Below are 16,610 nucleotides of genomic sequence, written 5' to 3'. Positions count from 1 at the left end.
CACGTTTCTAAACTGCAATGACTATTGATCCCAAATTTGGTACACATTTACCCCTTAGTCAGGTGATCTCGGGGACCGAAGTTTGGTCCAATATGATTCACCACTTGACCACAAGGGGGCAAAATCCAAAAACCTTAAAAATGTGATTATTCCTTAACTTCTTGCCCAATTGCCACCAATTTGATATCATGGGTACATCTTACCACCATACAGTATATGTCACACAGGTTTTTAATTTGACCTTCTTGTCAAGGTCACAGAGGTCAAATGGAGTAAATTGGCCGTCAGGCCGTAACTATGGCACGTTTCTTAACTGCAATGACTATTGATCACAAATTAAGTACACATGTACCCCATGGTCAGGTGATCTCAGGTACCGAAGTTTGGTGCGATCTGATTTGCCGTTTGGCCTCCAGGGAGGGGGCCATATCCTAAATTCTTCAAAATGCCATTATTCCTAGTAATTACTTGCCCGATTGGCACCAATTTTATATCATAGGTACATCTAATTCTAACAACCATTCAATGTGTCACCCGGGTCTTCTTTGATTTGACCTACTTTTCAAAGTCACAGAGGTCGTATGTACTGTAAATTGGCCATTTTGGGGAAATCGTAATTGCTTGGACCTACATCAAACCTAACACTACATGACACAATACCATGCTCTTTATCTATCTTTCCTCCACATGAGGTGAGCTCAATGGCCCTGGCCATTTCATTTTCTGTATGGTGTGCCCCCTCGGATCTGCGTCTGACTGATTCTGTCAAAGCCCAGCCATGCCTTAACCCCCGACACGGTTCTCGTGATATGTTTTCAAGTCTTTTTAGTCAGCCCAGGGAGTTGTCAGTTGTCAGCCCCGAGCAAGAATAACAATTAACAAAGTTTGCAAAACTCACATGACTGACAACCTTGGTGTGGAACAAAAAACACGATAAACTACGCTTTACATCTGATCACCTTTCTCTTTGATTCACAAACATAATATATACAAATAAAATCAGATTCTTCTAGATTTGATCAACAACTCATTAACATATTCATTTCTGCTCATGCATGAATATTCATTAGCATAGCGGAATATTCAAAATAATCACAAATGCGACTGGCTATGGGGAAATGTACCTCTCTGCGGGATTGGCTGGATCTGCTGATTTCCTACACTTGTGAAAACAAAGTATCATTGGGTATTAAATGCTGTCATTTCCTTTTCGTCCTAATTTGCATATAATGAGGGGGTAATTTGCATATGAAAAATATAACCCCCTTCTCTGCAATTATTTCTGTTACGCTTCCAGATACATTTAGCTACGATTTGAGACAATATTATAAGGGGTTATCCCCAACCATCTTTGAGATTTTGGGAGGTAATGTTGGCCTAATTTATATTAATTGCCCAAAATATGCTAATTAGGTAAGTTTTCACACCCAAAATCTCACGGTTGGACAAGCATAACCGGCTTACCACTCATGTGGTTGGAAATCACAAATCTAGCCAAATGTAGTGGTATGGGTAAAGACGATATTTTTCAAATGCAAAATACAACCTGATGATACATGTATGCAAATCGGGATAATAAAATCGTTTCTGGAGATTAATGGCACTGACCCTTTCTTTCCAATGATACCTTTATTGTTTTCACAGGAGTGGTATAAAAGGAAATCAGTAGATACTGTAAGTAAATGCCCTCGTAAACCCTTCTCCATGGCGAGTCCCAAATATAAACGTAACAACTATTTTCATGATCGTATAGAATTTTACCCATCTTCCCTTTGGTTTTATCAACCTCAACGAAATTAACATATTCATGAGCGCTCAAGCCCTAAATCATATTAAACAACTTATACATACATGTATATTCATAAGGACTAAGTAACATGACTTTGGCCACTGTATAACCTCTGAATAGACTCCTCCAGTTAATGCATTACAAGAGTCCATTCGGGAATTGGGGTTTGCACTGGTTAACCTACTCTCTACAGGCAGGGGGATAAGACCTTGGCCACTGTCTTGACCTACACTCTACAGGCAGGGGGACATGACCTTGGCCACTGTCTTGGCCTACACTCTACAGGCAGGGGAACATGACCTTGGCCACTGTCTTGGCCTACACTCTACAGGCAGGGGATGAGACTTTGGCCACTGTTTTTGCCTACACTCTACAGGCAGGGGGACATTGCTTTACAAGGTGGGACTTGTTTGTGTTGCATGGTAAAGATAAATACTTCTATTTCAGTTTAGAGAAGGAGCGCCAAGATCTACTGATGGCAAACATTAATGTATAGTGTACAATGCAGGGCCTACTGAACCGGTTAGCAAAAATATATAAGTGAGTCGCTCACCTCAGTTTTGCTTCTATTCTTTGGAGGACATTGTAACTCTGTTACCATACATTAGTAACAGCCATTAGTAATTAACACCTCAGGGCCCCTTCTCTTTTCTGTTTAACATACATGTGTACATAATGCTACATGTACATGATATAACTGGCCAAGCTTTCGATAAACCTTTTCCAAAACATTCTACCAGGAAAGTACAAGTAACTTCTTAAGCATAATAAATTACACAAGAAAAACACAACTAAATAATTCTGAAGATGCATGAAACCAAAATATTAATTCAAAAGGTCTCAGGCTCAATGTGATAGGTTAGAATATACCATTCAACTCCCTCTGAGTGAGAATTAATACACCTATAACCCATAACAATTGGGGCCAACCTGGGGTACTGCGTCTGTCATCTTTCTACGTGTTCTACAGACTTCTAAACCAGGCTGATAATGAACCATATTGTATGAAATGATTCTTTCATTTTGGGACATTCTGTATGTTCAAACAAATAAAAACCTGTGTCCATGCTAATATTTCCGTCATGTGACGCAGTAGTGGTCTACTTGGAATAGGCCTGGTTTTGCTAAACAAACATCGTAATGGTCGACGTGTTTTAAAATAACCGGACGCTTATTTTCATTCTTCTCAACAACCATGTAATTTGAGGAATGTTAGCTCCAAAATACCACAAATGCACTCCAAACTTCTAGCATATGTTGCAACATCATCTAAAGGCAGTCAAACTAAAATAGCACACGTGCAATTATCAAAAACAAAACGTAACATAACTTTTTGAATTATTACGTAGAATACATTCACTGATCAGTCATGCCAAATTAATGCCAGCTGTTCTAATCTAGGGTAGGTTTGCCTCTTTCATAGATGGAAGCAAGACATGAGATGTAGGAAATTTGGTGAGAGAAGGGTCTAATGTCATTTAAACATTCATTGATTCCACTTGAAAGCATTGACATCTAGTAAAATAACACAGCATCGTTATAACATATTTAACATCAGGCAAAGAACGTTTCAATAGAGTCGAGGAAATCTAGGTGTCAGGTTTGATCTGTATCTATGCGCACACATATATACTGCGTCGACGCAGTAATGCCTGTTAAAGCATGTCGATTTCACATAGGCCTAATACAGGTAAAACAGGCCTTTTGTGCAGGCACCCCTGAACAGGTGTAATTGGGTCGACACAGTAAATTCAAAACTTTTGCTTCTACATTTTTAATATATTCTATGAACCTTATTATTGCTAACATCGATTGAGCCTAAGTAATACAGCCATCTGTTCACTAACATGGAAAGACTATAGCGAGAGTGACCATGATTTGACCGCTCGAGGGTTACAGTGAAGGAGTTCAAATGCAGCTGCCTACATAAATACTTCCAGAAACAGTCGCACTGAATCGGATGCCAATCTATGGTGAAAACATCAACGGGGGTCACCTCTGAGTTTAGGGTTTGGGAATAAGTGTAAAGCGCTTTGAGAATGTTGTACATTATAAAGCGCTACGTACATGTAAGAACTTGCATCTATTTATTTGTCAAGAAGAATCACACTTCTTGTTGAGCGACGATCACAAAATTTTGTATTTTATTGCTAATTTTTTATTTCACACTGTGGGCTACCATCTGTCCTGTTCTTTATAGGGAAATGTAGGTCAAGTTCAAGGTCACTCCTGGAGGTGAAGGTCATTCACCCAATAATACACCAAACTACTGTCCTCATACCAATTACTACATGTGTGTAGTCTTCTATAATTCATGTTATACGTGTAAAAATAAAGCAACTCCTCAGAAAGGATGAGTGTCAAGTAGGACGTGTGTTCCAGGCCATCTCGTCAACGCAATCAACACGGTGTCCAATCATAGACAAAATTATCTTATTCGTACGCAACAGCCCTCGTGCGTAACAAATTTTGGTTGCCATATTTGCAGTTGATCTCCCAAATGGAACCGTTACCCCCGCTGCCTGCCTCAACAATTGCAAAAGTAATCACCATGATAAGTTATGCATGAGTGAAATCATGTATGAATATGATAATTTTGTCTTTGACGGGACACCGTGATCAAGTCCACGGTCAACTCACTATTGCATAATATATGAGCACAGCTGAGGAATGTCTTAGAAAACAATGATAACATCTCTGTTATGTCATGCAATATCATTTTCTTCTCATTGCCAGGTGCACCACCATGGATGGATCTGTGATGGAATTTGTAAAGCATTTTGACGGGTCATCAAATGATTTATATTAGAATCGGTGAACTGTACTTATTTTCCAGAAATCTAAAGACCTGTTTGATACTCAAATGGGTTTGTACTTTGCTGATCATGTGCACCTATATGGAAGCCATGGTCATTGGATGTATAATGGAATCCCCAGCAATGGATCTATGATGGGCCATTATAGAATCTATGATGGTCCATTATAGAATCTATGATGGTCCATTATAGATCTACGTTGGCCCATTATAGAAGCTACGATGGTCCATTATAAATTATATGATGGTCCATTATAGAATCTACGATGGTCCATTATAGAATCTATGATGGTCCATTATAGAATCTACGATGGTCCATTATAGAATCTACGTTGGCCCATTATAGAAGCTACGATGGTCCATTATAGAATATATGATGGCCCATTATAGAATATATGATGGCCCATTATAGTACATGTACCTATAATGGGATCCGAGCGTAAAACGTGGTCTGTAATAATCATCATAGAGTCATCCTTGGGTCCATCAATGATTCTACGATTGAAAACTTCGCCTTCTCCTTCTTGGATAGCAGTCCGAATTTGTTTTATTCCTCTCAGGAATTTTTATACTAGAGAAGCGTTTCATTCTTCAAACCAGTTTAAGGGTGGGAGTTTCAAATGCATAAATACATCATGTGATCCTTTAAATTTATATAATCATACACTGATTTACTTCTAAAATGCCCAACCTGGTTTTGTAAATAAATAGCTATATTTTATAGTTGGATAAAATGTGTCACATACAGATACTTTACGTTAGCTAGTTGATTAACGTAGATTAACGTAGTACAATGTATCATAGATTATTGAAAAAGAGGTATAGTGCACAAGCAGTAGGCCCTACGAACGGATTTAACGTGGAGTTGCATCTACACTACAAAAAATTTGCCAGATGCTAATAAATTAAGCCAAGTACTGATGTAGATCTTTCACTCTATTCAATACATATATCACAGAGAAATGACGATTTTCTGTGTCTTTACGGCTACTGGTAATCAAAATCTGATCTTATCTTGATACATATTCGTACTGATGTAGATTTTTCACTCTATTCAATACATATATCACAGAGAAACAACGATTTTCTGTGTCTTTACGGCTACTGGTAATCAAAATCTGATCTTATCTTGATACATGTACCTTACGTTGGGGTGGATTTGAACAGAATGAGGTAGCCAATGAAAGTTTTCTGAAAACTCTTCGGCCAAAAGTCTGTTCACAGCGACCTTCAAGCTGTGTACTTGAAACTGTGAAATGTTTGTGACGCTACGAGTTTGCAACTTTACTCTTTTTTCATACATACCAAGGAAATCAGCAGTTATATTCGCTTCTCTGGCTCTGCTCCCAAACCCCCCAAGACATTTCCCCTCTAGGAGCAACAGTACAGATGTACTACATCACCATTTAAGTCAGTAAAAATATTAACACACAAGCACCTGAGATTTAACTGTCAACCTTGGTTCCAGTACCCACAATTGTAACGATTTGTATGAGTGGAAATGTAACTCAGAAATCTTAAAATTGAGGTTGAAGAGCGCTCCTCGGAGAAGACAGTGCTTTCTTCTCTATCGACAAAATAACCAACTGATGAAAATGCCTTCGATTCTTAGAATCAAATGCTAGCATTAGCAACGCTCTGATTTGGCGTAATTTCTTTTGAGCTAGAACTAATTCAGCCAAAGAGGGGTAGTGAATGTCTAAGGGGTTTGTGTGCAGTGCTGAGGAAGCAAACATTACCCCTCATTTCCTCGGGATGTTTTTATATGCGGTAGACTAAATTCCGCAATTGCTAAAGTGTCTTTCATATCGTTCTGGCCAAAGGTACTTAGTTGACTCTGAAATGTGACCAGATCACATTTACCAAAAGATAGTGGTGTTGCACAACACTAGATTGAACTAAGGAATGTGACCAGATCACATTTACCAAAAGATAGTGCTGTTGCACAACACTAGATTGAACTCAGGAATGTGACCAGATCACATTTACCAAAAGATAGTGGTGTTGCACAACACTAGATTATCCGTAGTTAGCTTACCCAATGCTCTTAAACGGTGTCAACTAGCTGGTCAACTATGACACTGGCTTGCCAGGGCTGTGTATTGTGATCACACTATTTCAGTCTAGTGACAATAGATCAGCCAAGTACGTTTTAGGCCAGATCTATGTGAAAAACACTATATGTGACCCGCTCTACCAAAACTAGGCGCTTGTCGCATCTGAACTTGACAGGTTGATACGGACTTGTTGTTCATTTCCCTATTGTAGACCTTTTGTGAAATGTGACCAAATCAGTCTGTAATAGATTTTACAAAAGGTCTACAATAGGGAAATGAACAACAAGTCCGTATCAACCTGTCGAGTTCAGATGCGACAAGCGCCTAGTTTTGGTAGAGCGAGTCACATATATGAAAAACACTATATACTCAACAGAAAATGTAGTCAATAGAGACATAAGAACAGATGTACAAACAACTTCTCTACCGACAATCACAATTATATTAGTTATAATAATAGTCATAATAAATAGATTCATTCTAATATGTTCACTATCGCCACTCTACCGGCAAATCTACACGTGGCGAAACAAATTGACTGGTTCCTAAATAATAACACTATACAACTCAATTATGTATGCAACGAATAGCACTGTCCACTGGATCTCTCTGTCACAAATTCACTCTGCCCAGTGACGCAATTCGCGCACGTCTTTCTCGCTGTGCACCCCTTTTCTAGAATGTGACCCATCACAGCAAAACCAGGCACTTGTTGCTTTGAGCTTGACAGGTCGAGACGACCCGGTTGTTCATCTTTAATACTGTTGTCTACATTTTGTGAAGTCTGAGTACATCAATTTCTGCCATTATGTATCTCCTGTGTCATTTAGGCTCATCTTCTGTGCGACATGCGCCTGGTTATGCTGTGTCAGGTCACAAATGTCAACATGCTGTTTTAGCCCGAATACTCCAAAACTGACCTTGACCTAGTTTGACTAACGTTAGTGTAACTTATTAACTCGGCCCTACATGCATCGCCTTCAGTTAAGTCCATTAGACTTTATAAGGCCAAGTAAAGTTAACACCAGTTTTAACAACCGGGCCCTGGAGGACTGAAAAGGATTAGTGAATAGTGCCTGAATTGTTGATAAGCTAGATGAGGCATACCTCGCACCTACTCGAGACAGTATAAGCTTGACTAAAGTGTTTTTCATATCTTTCTGGCCAAAGGTACTTATATGTAGTTGAACTCGTGAATGTGACCAGATCACATTTACCAAAAGATAGTGGTGTTGCGCAACACTAGATTGAACTCAGGAATGTGACCAGATCACATTTACCAAAAGATATTGGTGTTTACACAACATTAGAATATTCTCAGGGCAGGCCTTACTAATGCTGAAGAAACTGAGTATAGCTCTTATAGCGTGTAAACTTAAGCTGGCTGCCTAGCGCTGTGTACCGTTACTATTAAAAACAACATTGAGTTGAAAGCTGAGCGTGAACTACAAATGTAGGACATTATTAGCTCTAAAAACCATATTGGCCGCTTGTAATGTACGTAGGAGGAAACCTACGCTGTCGAAAGGAGTCGCCCTCTCCATCACATGATATACCGGGCCGACCGGGAATCGAACCCGGGACCTCAGAGGTGACAGGCGCTGATGTTTCCTTTGTCCCACTCCGACAGCCCAGTACCCACTGCCCCACTCCGACAGCCCAGTACCCACTGCCCCACTCCGACAACCCAGTACCCACTGCCCCACTCCGACAACCCAGTACCCACTGCCCCACTCCGACAGCCCAGTACCCACTGCCCCACTCCGACAGCCCAGCACCCACTGCCCCACTCCGACAGCCCAGTACCCACTGTCCCACTCCGACAGCCCAGTACCCACTGCCCCACTCCGACAACCCAGTACCCACTGTCCCACTCCGACAGCCAAGTACCAACTGTCCCACTCCGACAGCCCAGTACCCACTGCCCCACTTCGACAGCCCAGTACCCACTGCCCCACTCCGACAGCCCAGTACCCACTGTCCCACTCTGACAGCCCAGCACCCACTGCCCCACTCCGACAGCCCAGTACCCACTGCCCCACTCCGACAACCCAGTACCCACTGCCCCACTCCGACAGCCAAGTACCCACTGTCCCACTCCGACAGCCCAGTACCCACTGTCCCACTCCGACAGCCCAGTACCCACTGCCCCACTTCGACAGCCCAGTACCCACTGCCCCACTCCGACAGCCCAGCACCATAACTATTCATGATCATGACATTACAGTTTAGTTACAAGAGGTCAGCCAAGTACCTTTGGCCAGATCTATCTGGAAACATTTCACATGGAATAACATATAACTTGGGGTCAACTCCAACAATCTGATCAGATGGAAGTCGCCCGTTTCGCATACTACGGAATGTAAGTCTCCCCGCCGCCGCCAGACGGCACTACACCCTCTTCAAGAACGCAAGACTAAGCACCTCAGGGACTTGCAGGGTTTCCAACCCGATCGATGATGGGTTGAAAGGGAAGGTGACGGGGAAAGAGAGTTTCGTGTCCATCAGTAATGTGGCGCCGACCTCTTGTCGTGCCTTTAACTTCTCCTGGATTTTGCGGATGAACGCTATGGGGACTCTCTCCTCGAATTCATTCACTGGCGTGTAGAGGTTGAGGATCTTAACAATCTGTAGAAAAGAAGAAGATAATATTTTAAAAGTTTTTGCGCAAACCAGCCAAATCGACCCCTGACCAAATCGGCCCATGGTCAAAACGGACCCACTATTATTTTTGTATTCGTTCTCGAGAGTCTACTTGCAGGTTTTCTAAAACCTAATCAGCCCAATTTAGTTGAAAAATATTTAAATTGGCTGATTCCCATAAGTTTTGACTGAACTGAAGGGTAAAATGCCAAGATAACGTCAGTGTCAGTGATAAAATCTGTTTTAAACAACCAGGCCATGTAATGTAGTGTAATAAAGTGTTTTTCAGATAGATCCAGTCAAAGGTACTTGGCTGACCTCTTGCCACTAGATTGTAATAGTGTGATCACGAATAGTACACAGCCCTTGGCAGCCGGCTTTTGTTGTCACCATGAGAGAGCTATACATGTACAGCAGAATCTCTCTAATAAGGACACCCATGGGACTGACAAGTGCTGTCCTTATTAGAGAGGTGTCCTGATTAGAGAGGTCAAGTTGAATAGAAACAATTCGGGACCGAAACTAGTATCCTTAATATGGAGGTTGTCCTTAATAGAGAGGTGTCTGCTAAGGGAGGTTCCACTGTATATACTTCATTTCTTCAGCAAAGGTTAGGCCCACCTCAAGGATAATCTAGTGTTCTGCAACACCGCTGTCTTTGGTAAATGTGATCTGGTCACATTCCTGAGTTCATCTGAGTACCTTTGGCCAGAACGATATGAAAAACACTTTAGATAATGAATCGTTACCTGAGCCACAGTGAGTTTAGAACACATCTCTGCAATACTCTCCACGTCCGACTCAGACTTCCTAGCCTGGAGGAGTTGCGACGCCTGGATGATGGGCTCTAACGTGGCCAGCGTGCCAGCCTCCTGAAGCTTATTGTCCCGCATCCATTGTTCAACGTGGCTGATGTTATACCTGAAGCAAACAATCATCTCAACTGACAAGGGGAGCCTCATAGTCTTGTTGTTAACACTGCGGGCTACTACGTAATAGGGCCCGGGTTCGATCCAGGGCAGGACCCAGGATTTGTATTCTGGATGACCCAGCTGGGATTTGAGGGAAAAAAATCCTGGCCCTTCACAGTCCTTCGAACGAAACTCAAAACTGAGGCTCCTTGTATCTGGTGTCTCCACCAGGGCAAGCAAAAGACCCAACGAAATGAGAAACATGACTGGCTTGGGTTGACTCCCCCTCCTCCGCAGTAAGGCCCTGGGCATAATGGTCAATATGACGACCATGTCCCGGTAAAAACCAGATGCGGGAACACAACTGTATCCCATCTGTGCACCAGTGATGTCTACGACCAGAGGACCCACTAGGCATGTTGAATACGAGGTATGATTCCACCTCTCCTTGCCTCGCAAACGATGATGCATGTTCTCACACTTACCGTATCTGCATGCCCTTTGACCAGTGGCACATCTCCTTGCGTAGGAGGAGGTTGTTCAGAGCACCTGCACAGATGAAGTAGAGCAACTGCGTGAACACTTGTTTGACCAGCTCCGGGTCGATACCGTGGTTCTGGAGAACCTTATGGAAATGATTTAGCTGCAATAAGATCAGACATGGATTAAAACACAGACCAGTGTCTTGATATTTTTAACGTGAAACACTTTCAGGGCACACGCTTCAGCCCCAAACACCCCTTTTCAGACCCCCAGGAAAAAGAAACTATCAGAGATAACTCAATAATGTTGTTTTGCAATGGCTTCCCCAAGACCAGAGCTTGCTGAATCAACAGAGAAAAGATTACTATGCCCCCTGGCTACCGCAGTGAAAGGGTTTACAACGCAGGTCACCTACCATCTTCATCATGGAATCGAGACCGTATCGTTTTGACCGCGTGTCCTCCAACTCTCCAGCATTGCTACTGGTCCGGCCCCTCATCCCGGTCGGTTTTGAACCAGACAGGCCCGAGATAGCCTCATGTTCTAGTATGGCTGACACTGGAAACAGAATTAAACAATCAAAACTGTATTTTATATAATTTATCTGCTGCATAATGAATAATAGAGAGGAATACTGGCCAAAGGATGCCACCCTGACCACAAAGCCCTGGGGCCCTGTAGTGGATCTCACTCGGACAGCCAACTTTCTTACCGAAAACCTATATCCAGTATTCTATGTGTCTTGCTGAAATTGACCAATTTGGTAGCATCAGCAGCGATGCTGAAGATTGATAAAGTTCCTACCTATCATTGGTTGCAGGGTCTGTTGCATGAGCTTTATGAGACCCTGGTAGATCCACACTGCCAAGTCACTCAACACCTGTCTGTACTCGGAAAGATCAAAGTTCTGGAGACAGTGCTCATTTTGTTTCATGGTATTATCACTCTGGAAGGCCTGCAATGGAAACGTAACGTATCAAAATATGGTTTGAGCTGCAAATGGGAGGTAATGTATCAAAATATGGTTTGAGCTGCAAATGGGAGGTAATGTATCAAAATATGGTTTGAGCTGCAAATGGGAGGTAATGTATCAAAATATGTTTTGTGCTACAAATGGGAGGTAATGTATCAAAATATGGTTTGAGCTGCAAATGGGAGGTAATGTATCAAAATATGGTTTGAGCTGCAAATGGGAGGTAATGTATCAAAATATGGTTTGAGCTGCAAATGGAATGTAATGTATCAAAATATGCTGTGTGCTGCAAATGGGATGCAATGTATCGAAATATGTTGTATATATATTTCGATCAGTTTTTATGTTAATTCAAGGAAGTGTAAAATATTTGTTGGCCGTTCGAACATGACCCAGTCTTACCTTCTCTCCACTGTATTGTTTCAGATTGTGTAAGAGTCGACACGTGTTTCCCAGCCACATTGTCACAGTTTCAACATCCTCGTGCCGTTTCTGAAACAACAATTTATCTCATTTGTTATTGAAAAAATATGTTTGCATCAATGTCACGTGTGCACATATGAGACCCGAATCCCGTAATCGGAGAAAAATATCAGATGGGACCAATTGCCAGATGAAACGAATGTCAAATTATCCGATGCTCACCTTTATGACTTACCTTTGGAATTCACGAAAGTTTCCTGCACATGATATTTTTCTGTTCTACAGTATGTTTATTAAGAGTTCAAGATAAAACTCCGACATGGCTTCATGAAAAAGAAGAAGCACTGAAAAGTGGCTGGAACATGTGCACTGATACTTAAATATTGTCAGGGTTTCCATCTGGATTCGTTTTGGGGGTAGGCCTACATTTTGAGATGGGCTTTGAAAAAAATCATTATAAATTTTTTGGATTTTTTTTAATTTCTGATTTTAGACCTTTAATGTGTTTTCAAGCTGATTTTCGAGATATTGCATTAGATTTGAATACTCACCTTGACGACTTTTTTGATTCCGCTAATCGTGGCCGAGAGTAGCGTGCGCACCTTATCATCATCGTTTACCGAGTCTGTGTGGCGTATACACATAAACAACACATAGGCCGGCAACCCTGGCAAGAGGTTCACTGCTATCTTTGGTTTTAAGTCTGCAAGATGGAGAGAAGTAAAACATAAATACCACGTTTTGTCCTTTAGAAAATGAAGTTGCTCACTTTTTTGAGCACCTAGATTTCTCAAGGCCCTTACTTTTTAGGCTACCAGAGCAACGACATTGTCCTGTAGATTTTGGTCTCCACGCAGCTCGTCGCCATGGATCTGTCCGCACAAAAATTTTCTCTGCACAAAAATTTTCTCTGCACGGGGGCCTCGCTAGCGTCCGGTTAGGATCAAAATTGGAATAGCGTGATAATTCAGTCAGTTTTTGAAATTTTCCCTTTCATGTGTTATTTCATGATTGGAAGTGCAACTGTACAATAGAAGGAGACTAGGCAGCCAACAGCTTGGTAATAACGCCCATAATAAAGCAATTGGTCCTTTAAGGACTCTTAAACAGAGGTCACTCACCTATGATAAGATTTTTGACAAGCATCGGTTCGTCCTCCTTCTTGTATTCTAACATTCCTCGATATTCGCGCTCCTGGTATTTGATGCTTGGCATGGCGTCATCTGATTCTGAGCGTGCTATCTTCTCAATCTCCTGGAGGACATCAGGACCTGAAGGTGATACAAGTACAATACACAATACAATATACAGTATACAGTATACAGTATACAATGTTCAATGTACAATGTACAATACAACATACAACATACAACACAATACTGCGAAAACATGTTTACTCTTTCATTACCCCAGGGTTTCGGCAGTGTAAAGTCCATGTACCCCTATCTCACACCCGAGATAGATTGGATGGACTGGATATCAACTATACTTAGACAAATTTTCATTGTAAAATAGCATGTTTGACCAAATCTTAGGGATTCAGAAGTGGCTTAGGAAACGTTGCAACTTTCGTTGTGAAATAGCAAGCATTACCCAATCTTCGAGACGAGGTCTTCATTGAATCATGAGTAGTGCTGCCATCTCATTTTTCAGACGTAATCAACCAATATTTTATACGAACTGTCGTGAGCGATAGAACTTGATGAGAATTTAGCAGTTCACATTACGGCCGGCCAATAGAACGCAGTGTATGGACCCGGTAAATACCGGGAGCAGTAGCAAAAGTGTTAAACAAACACGAAAGGGAAGGCACTCAACCAATTAGATGGTTCAACGACTATCTAGGTGCAACTATTAAACACATGTACATCTCTCAGACAACAGATGACTCTCCCACGTCAAACAGCATGTTATCATTCCTGGATCATCTCCCCTAACACAAGCCACCCCAATACCAGTAACCTGCAAGCATTTGACATGTTAGGAGGTCACACCACAGGAACCTGCACCCCAAGAGACACCCCAAGAGAGTATATACTTATTATGTTCTCTGGGATGTCTACTGGTCTCTGGGGTGCAGGTTCCTGCGGTCACACTCGGTCAAGAATATACATGTTATCATCTCCCCTAACACCTAACACCCCCCTCCCCCCAAGACCAGTAACCTGCAAGCATTAGACATGTAAGGAGGTCACACCACAGGAACCTGCACCCCAAGAGACACCCCAAGAGAGTATATACTTATTATGTTCTCTGGGATGTCTACTGGTCTCTGGGGTGCAGGTTCCTGCGGTCACACTCGGTCAAGAATATACATGTTATCATCTCCCCTAACACCTAACAACCCCCTCCCCCCAAGACCAGTAACCTGCAAGCATTAGACATGTAAGGAGGTCACACCACAGGAACCTGCACCCCAAGAGACACCCCAAGAGAGTATATACTTATCATGTTCTCTTGGGTGTCTACTGGTCTCTGGGGTGCAGGTTCCTGTGGTCACACTCAGTCAAGAATATACATGTACAACAAATGAACCAAGATTTGAAACATGCACACAAGCAAGCAGGTTGTAACTCCTCAAGGGTGTGCACAAAGGAGATATTATGATGATGATTTTTATTATTTTTATCAAAAATCTGGCAGTTTACCATATTATACATCTCAACATTCTGGCTCTTGATTCAAGACGTTTTACTTCATCCAAACAGTATGCCTCAATATGGGCTAATTTTATAAGTCCTTAAATAAGGGTTGACCATATACATGTAGGCACTCCATTTTGGCTAGAACTTGAAATCCTATAGGCTTTTGAACACTTTCAAAATGAAGTAAACGCCAATTTAAGGGTGGGAGTCTGTTCATTGTTTTCCAGAGAACAGCAACCAATGTTTTAAATGGGCATTCACTTTATTTCGGAGGACTTCTTATTTCTTTAGGAATTAAAGTTCTTGTCAAAATGGTAATGCCTATGGTCAACCCTAAACAAAAATGTCTAAAGTATACAATGTACTTTTTGTTTTAGGTGATAACTAACAGTCACAACAAGAGGTACCTGAATAACCTTATTCACAGATGAAAGGATATAGAATATAAATAATACTCAATTTTTCTTGCCAACAAAACGGGAAATCATTCAAAGAAACAAAAGGGGAGTTTTAAACTCAGAAGCAAATGACAACATCATTTACACACAACCTTGAAAAGCTCCAACGAATCAAAAAATCCCTCTTTTGATTGATGTATCCGTATCAATTTTACGTATGACTGCGTCACTAATTACCTTCGTCATATGTAAAATCAATACGAATATAGATTTTTTGATTAGCTGAACTCGCTATTGTTTTCGGCAAGCAATATCTTACCACATGGGCTCATTGGCGACATGACTGAACCTATCGTAGACGAACGGCGTAAAAATCCTAGAGGGAGGCAGGGTGAAGGAAGGAAAAGCGGGTTAGTGGATTAGTGAAGTAACGGTGGGAGGGTGAGCAGTAAGTGCAACAGTTAGCAGATGCATCAAATTATCTTGGATATTATTTGAAGCGTTCACAAATTATCATATTTTATCACATGAATATGACTGTATACATGTCATCGTTTCTTTGAAGAACAAATATTCCAGAATGAAGAAAAGCTTCACTCAATCAGTCCTTACGTTTGAATTTGTTTACAGTTACATGTATCACCATTCAACAAAGTGAAATATTCTAAAACACCTCGATTTATAATGAACCAGAGTTGACAGTGTTAATGCACTATGCGCTAACAAAGCCTGGTCAAAGCCAAAGCCAGCGGTTATGGTAATAGGTAACTAAAACCGCTAGTGTTGGTCGAAAATAGAGAAGCAGCTCCATCTATCGACTCCGTACAGGGCACTGCAAACCCCACCAGCACCTGAAGAGACTTGGGCTCCATCCAACTGCTTCCTGCGAATATGGACTCGGCGACCAAACGCCAAGGCACATTCTGCAGGACTGTCCCTTGATGAAAAGAAGACAGGAATTTTGGCCGGAGCCATTGGGTGATATGAATAAAGACTAGCAAATGCTTTTATCTAAATCTCCATGTACATTTACACTAGGCCTTCCTGTACAAAACCGGAGTAAAAGCGTTTGCTAGTCTTTATTCATATCACCCATTGTCACTGAAGACTAAGCTATGGGGAACAGCCGAAGACCTGCAACAAACAGCCGATTTTGTCGCGGCACACGACTTGAGGTTATAATAGTTATGAAAATCTTAATGCAGAAGAAGAAGCAGCCAAAAAGCATTTAAAACCACATTATCTACTCGTTGTTTGATTTGAGATGTATTACAATAGAAATGGCTACCGCACTGTATTGATTGTCTGAACATCAACAATACTATTTACATTAACCGCCTGTCTCACAACTCATCGAAACTATTCACATTCGTATGGGGAATAAAATTATCGCTAAATAAAACACAACCCAGGTGCCTGACCGTGGGCACTATGGCGGAGGCCAACCCTCAGTCTAATTACAAATATGTACAG

At 41.5% G+C, this 16,610-nt stretch overlaps 2 protein-coding genes across 14 annotated transcripts in view; one reads left to right on the top strand and one right to left on the bottom strand.

Moving 5' to 3' along the window:
* Positions 1-6,953: 6,953 nt before the first annotated feature.
* Positions 6,954-16,610, bottom strand: part of LOC135499239 (unconventional myosin-Va-like) — a 51,980-nt gene continuing 42,323 nt past the window's right edge. For 10 of the 13 annotated variants that reach the window (XM_064789900.1, XM_064789899.1, XM_064789902.1 and 7 more), the window contains 9 exons: positions 15,457-15,513; positions 13,216-13,365; positions 12,646-12,797; positions 12,074-12,163; positions 11,503-11,653; positions 11,114-11,256; positions 10,701-10,858; positions 10,054-10,225; positions 6,954-9,289 (listed from right to left, as the gene is read on the bottom strand). In XM_064789900.1, coding sequence (XP_064645970.1) covers positions 9,053-9,289; positions 10,054-10,225; positions 10,701-10,858; positions 11,114-11,256; positions 11,503-11,653; positions 12,074-12,163; positions 12,646-12,797; positions 13,216-13,365; positions 15,457-15,513 — 1,310 coding nt within the window. In that variant the 3' untranslated portion in view covers positions 6,954-9,052. The remainder of the gene's footprint in view (positions 9,290-10,053; positions 10,226-10,700; positions 10,859-11,113; positions 11,257-11,502; positions 11,654-12,073; positions 12,164-12,645; positions 12,798-13,215; positions 13,366-15,456; positions 15,514-16,610) is intronic. The other 3 variants (XM_064789905.1, XM_064789907.1, XM_064789910.1) reach the window with 1 other exon arrangement.
* Positions 8,157-8,864, top strand: LOC135498690 (uncharacterized). Its single transcript, XM_064789073.1, has one exon. It carries the CDS (start codon positions 8,157-8,159, stop codon positions 8,862-8,864), a length of 708 nt encoding a protein of 235 aa, XP_064645143.1.

The sequence above is a fragment of the Lineus longissimus genome, chromosome 14 (assembly GCF_910592395.1).
Source record: "Lineus longissimus chromosome 14, tnLinLong1.2, whole genome shotgun sequence".
NCBI lineage: Eukaryota > Metazoa > Nemertea > Pilidiophora > Heteronemertea > Lineidae > Lineus > Lineus longissimus.
This window is presented reverse-complemented; position numbering and strand designations above follow the sequence as displayed.

Excerpts from the sequence above, each read along its gene's own strand:
- LOC135498690 (XM_064789073.1), top strand. The coding sequence starts at position 8,157 with ATGTACGTAGGAGGAAACCTACGCTGTCGAAAGGAGTCGCCCTCTCCA.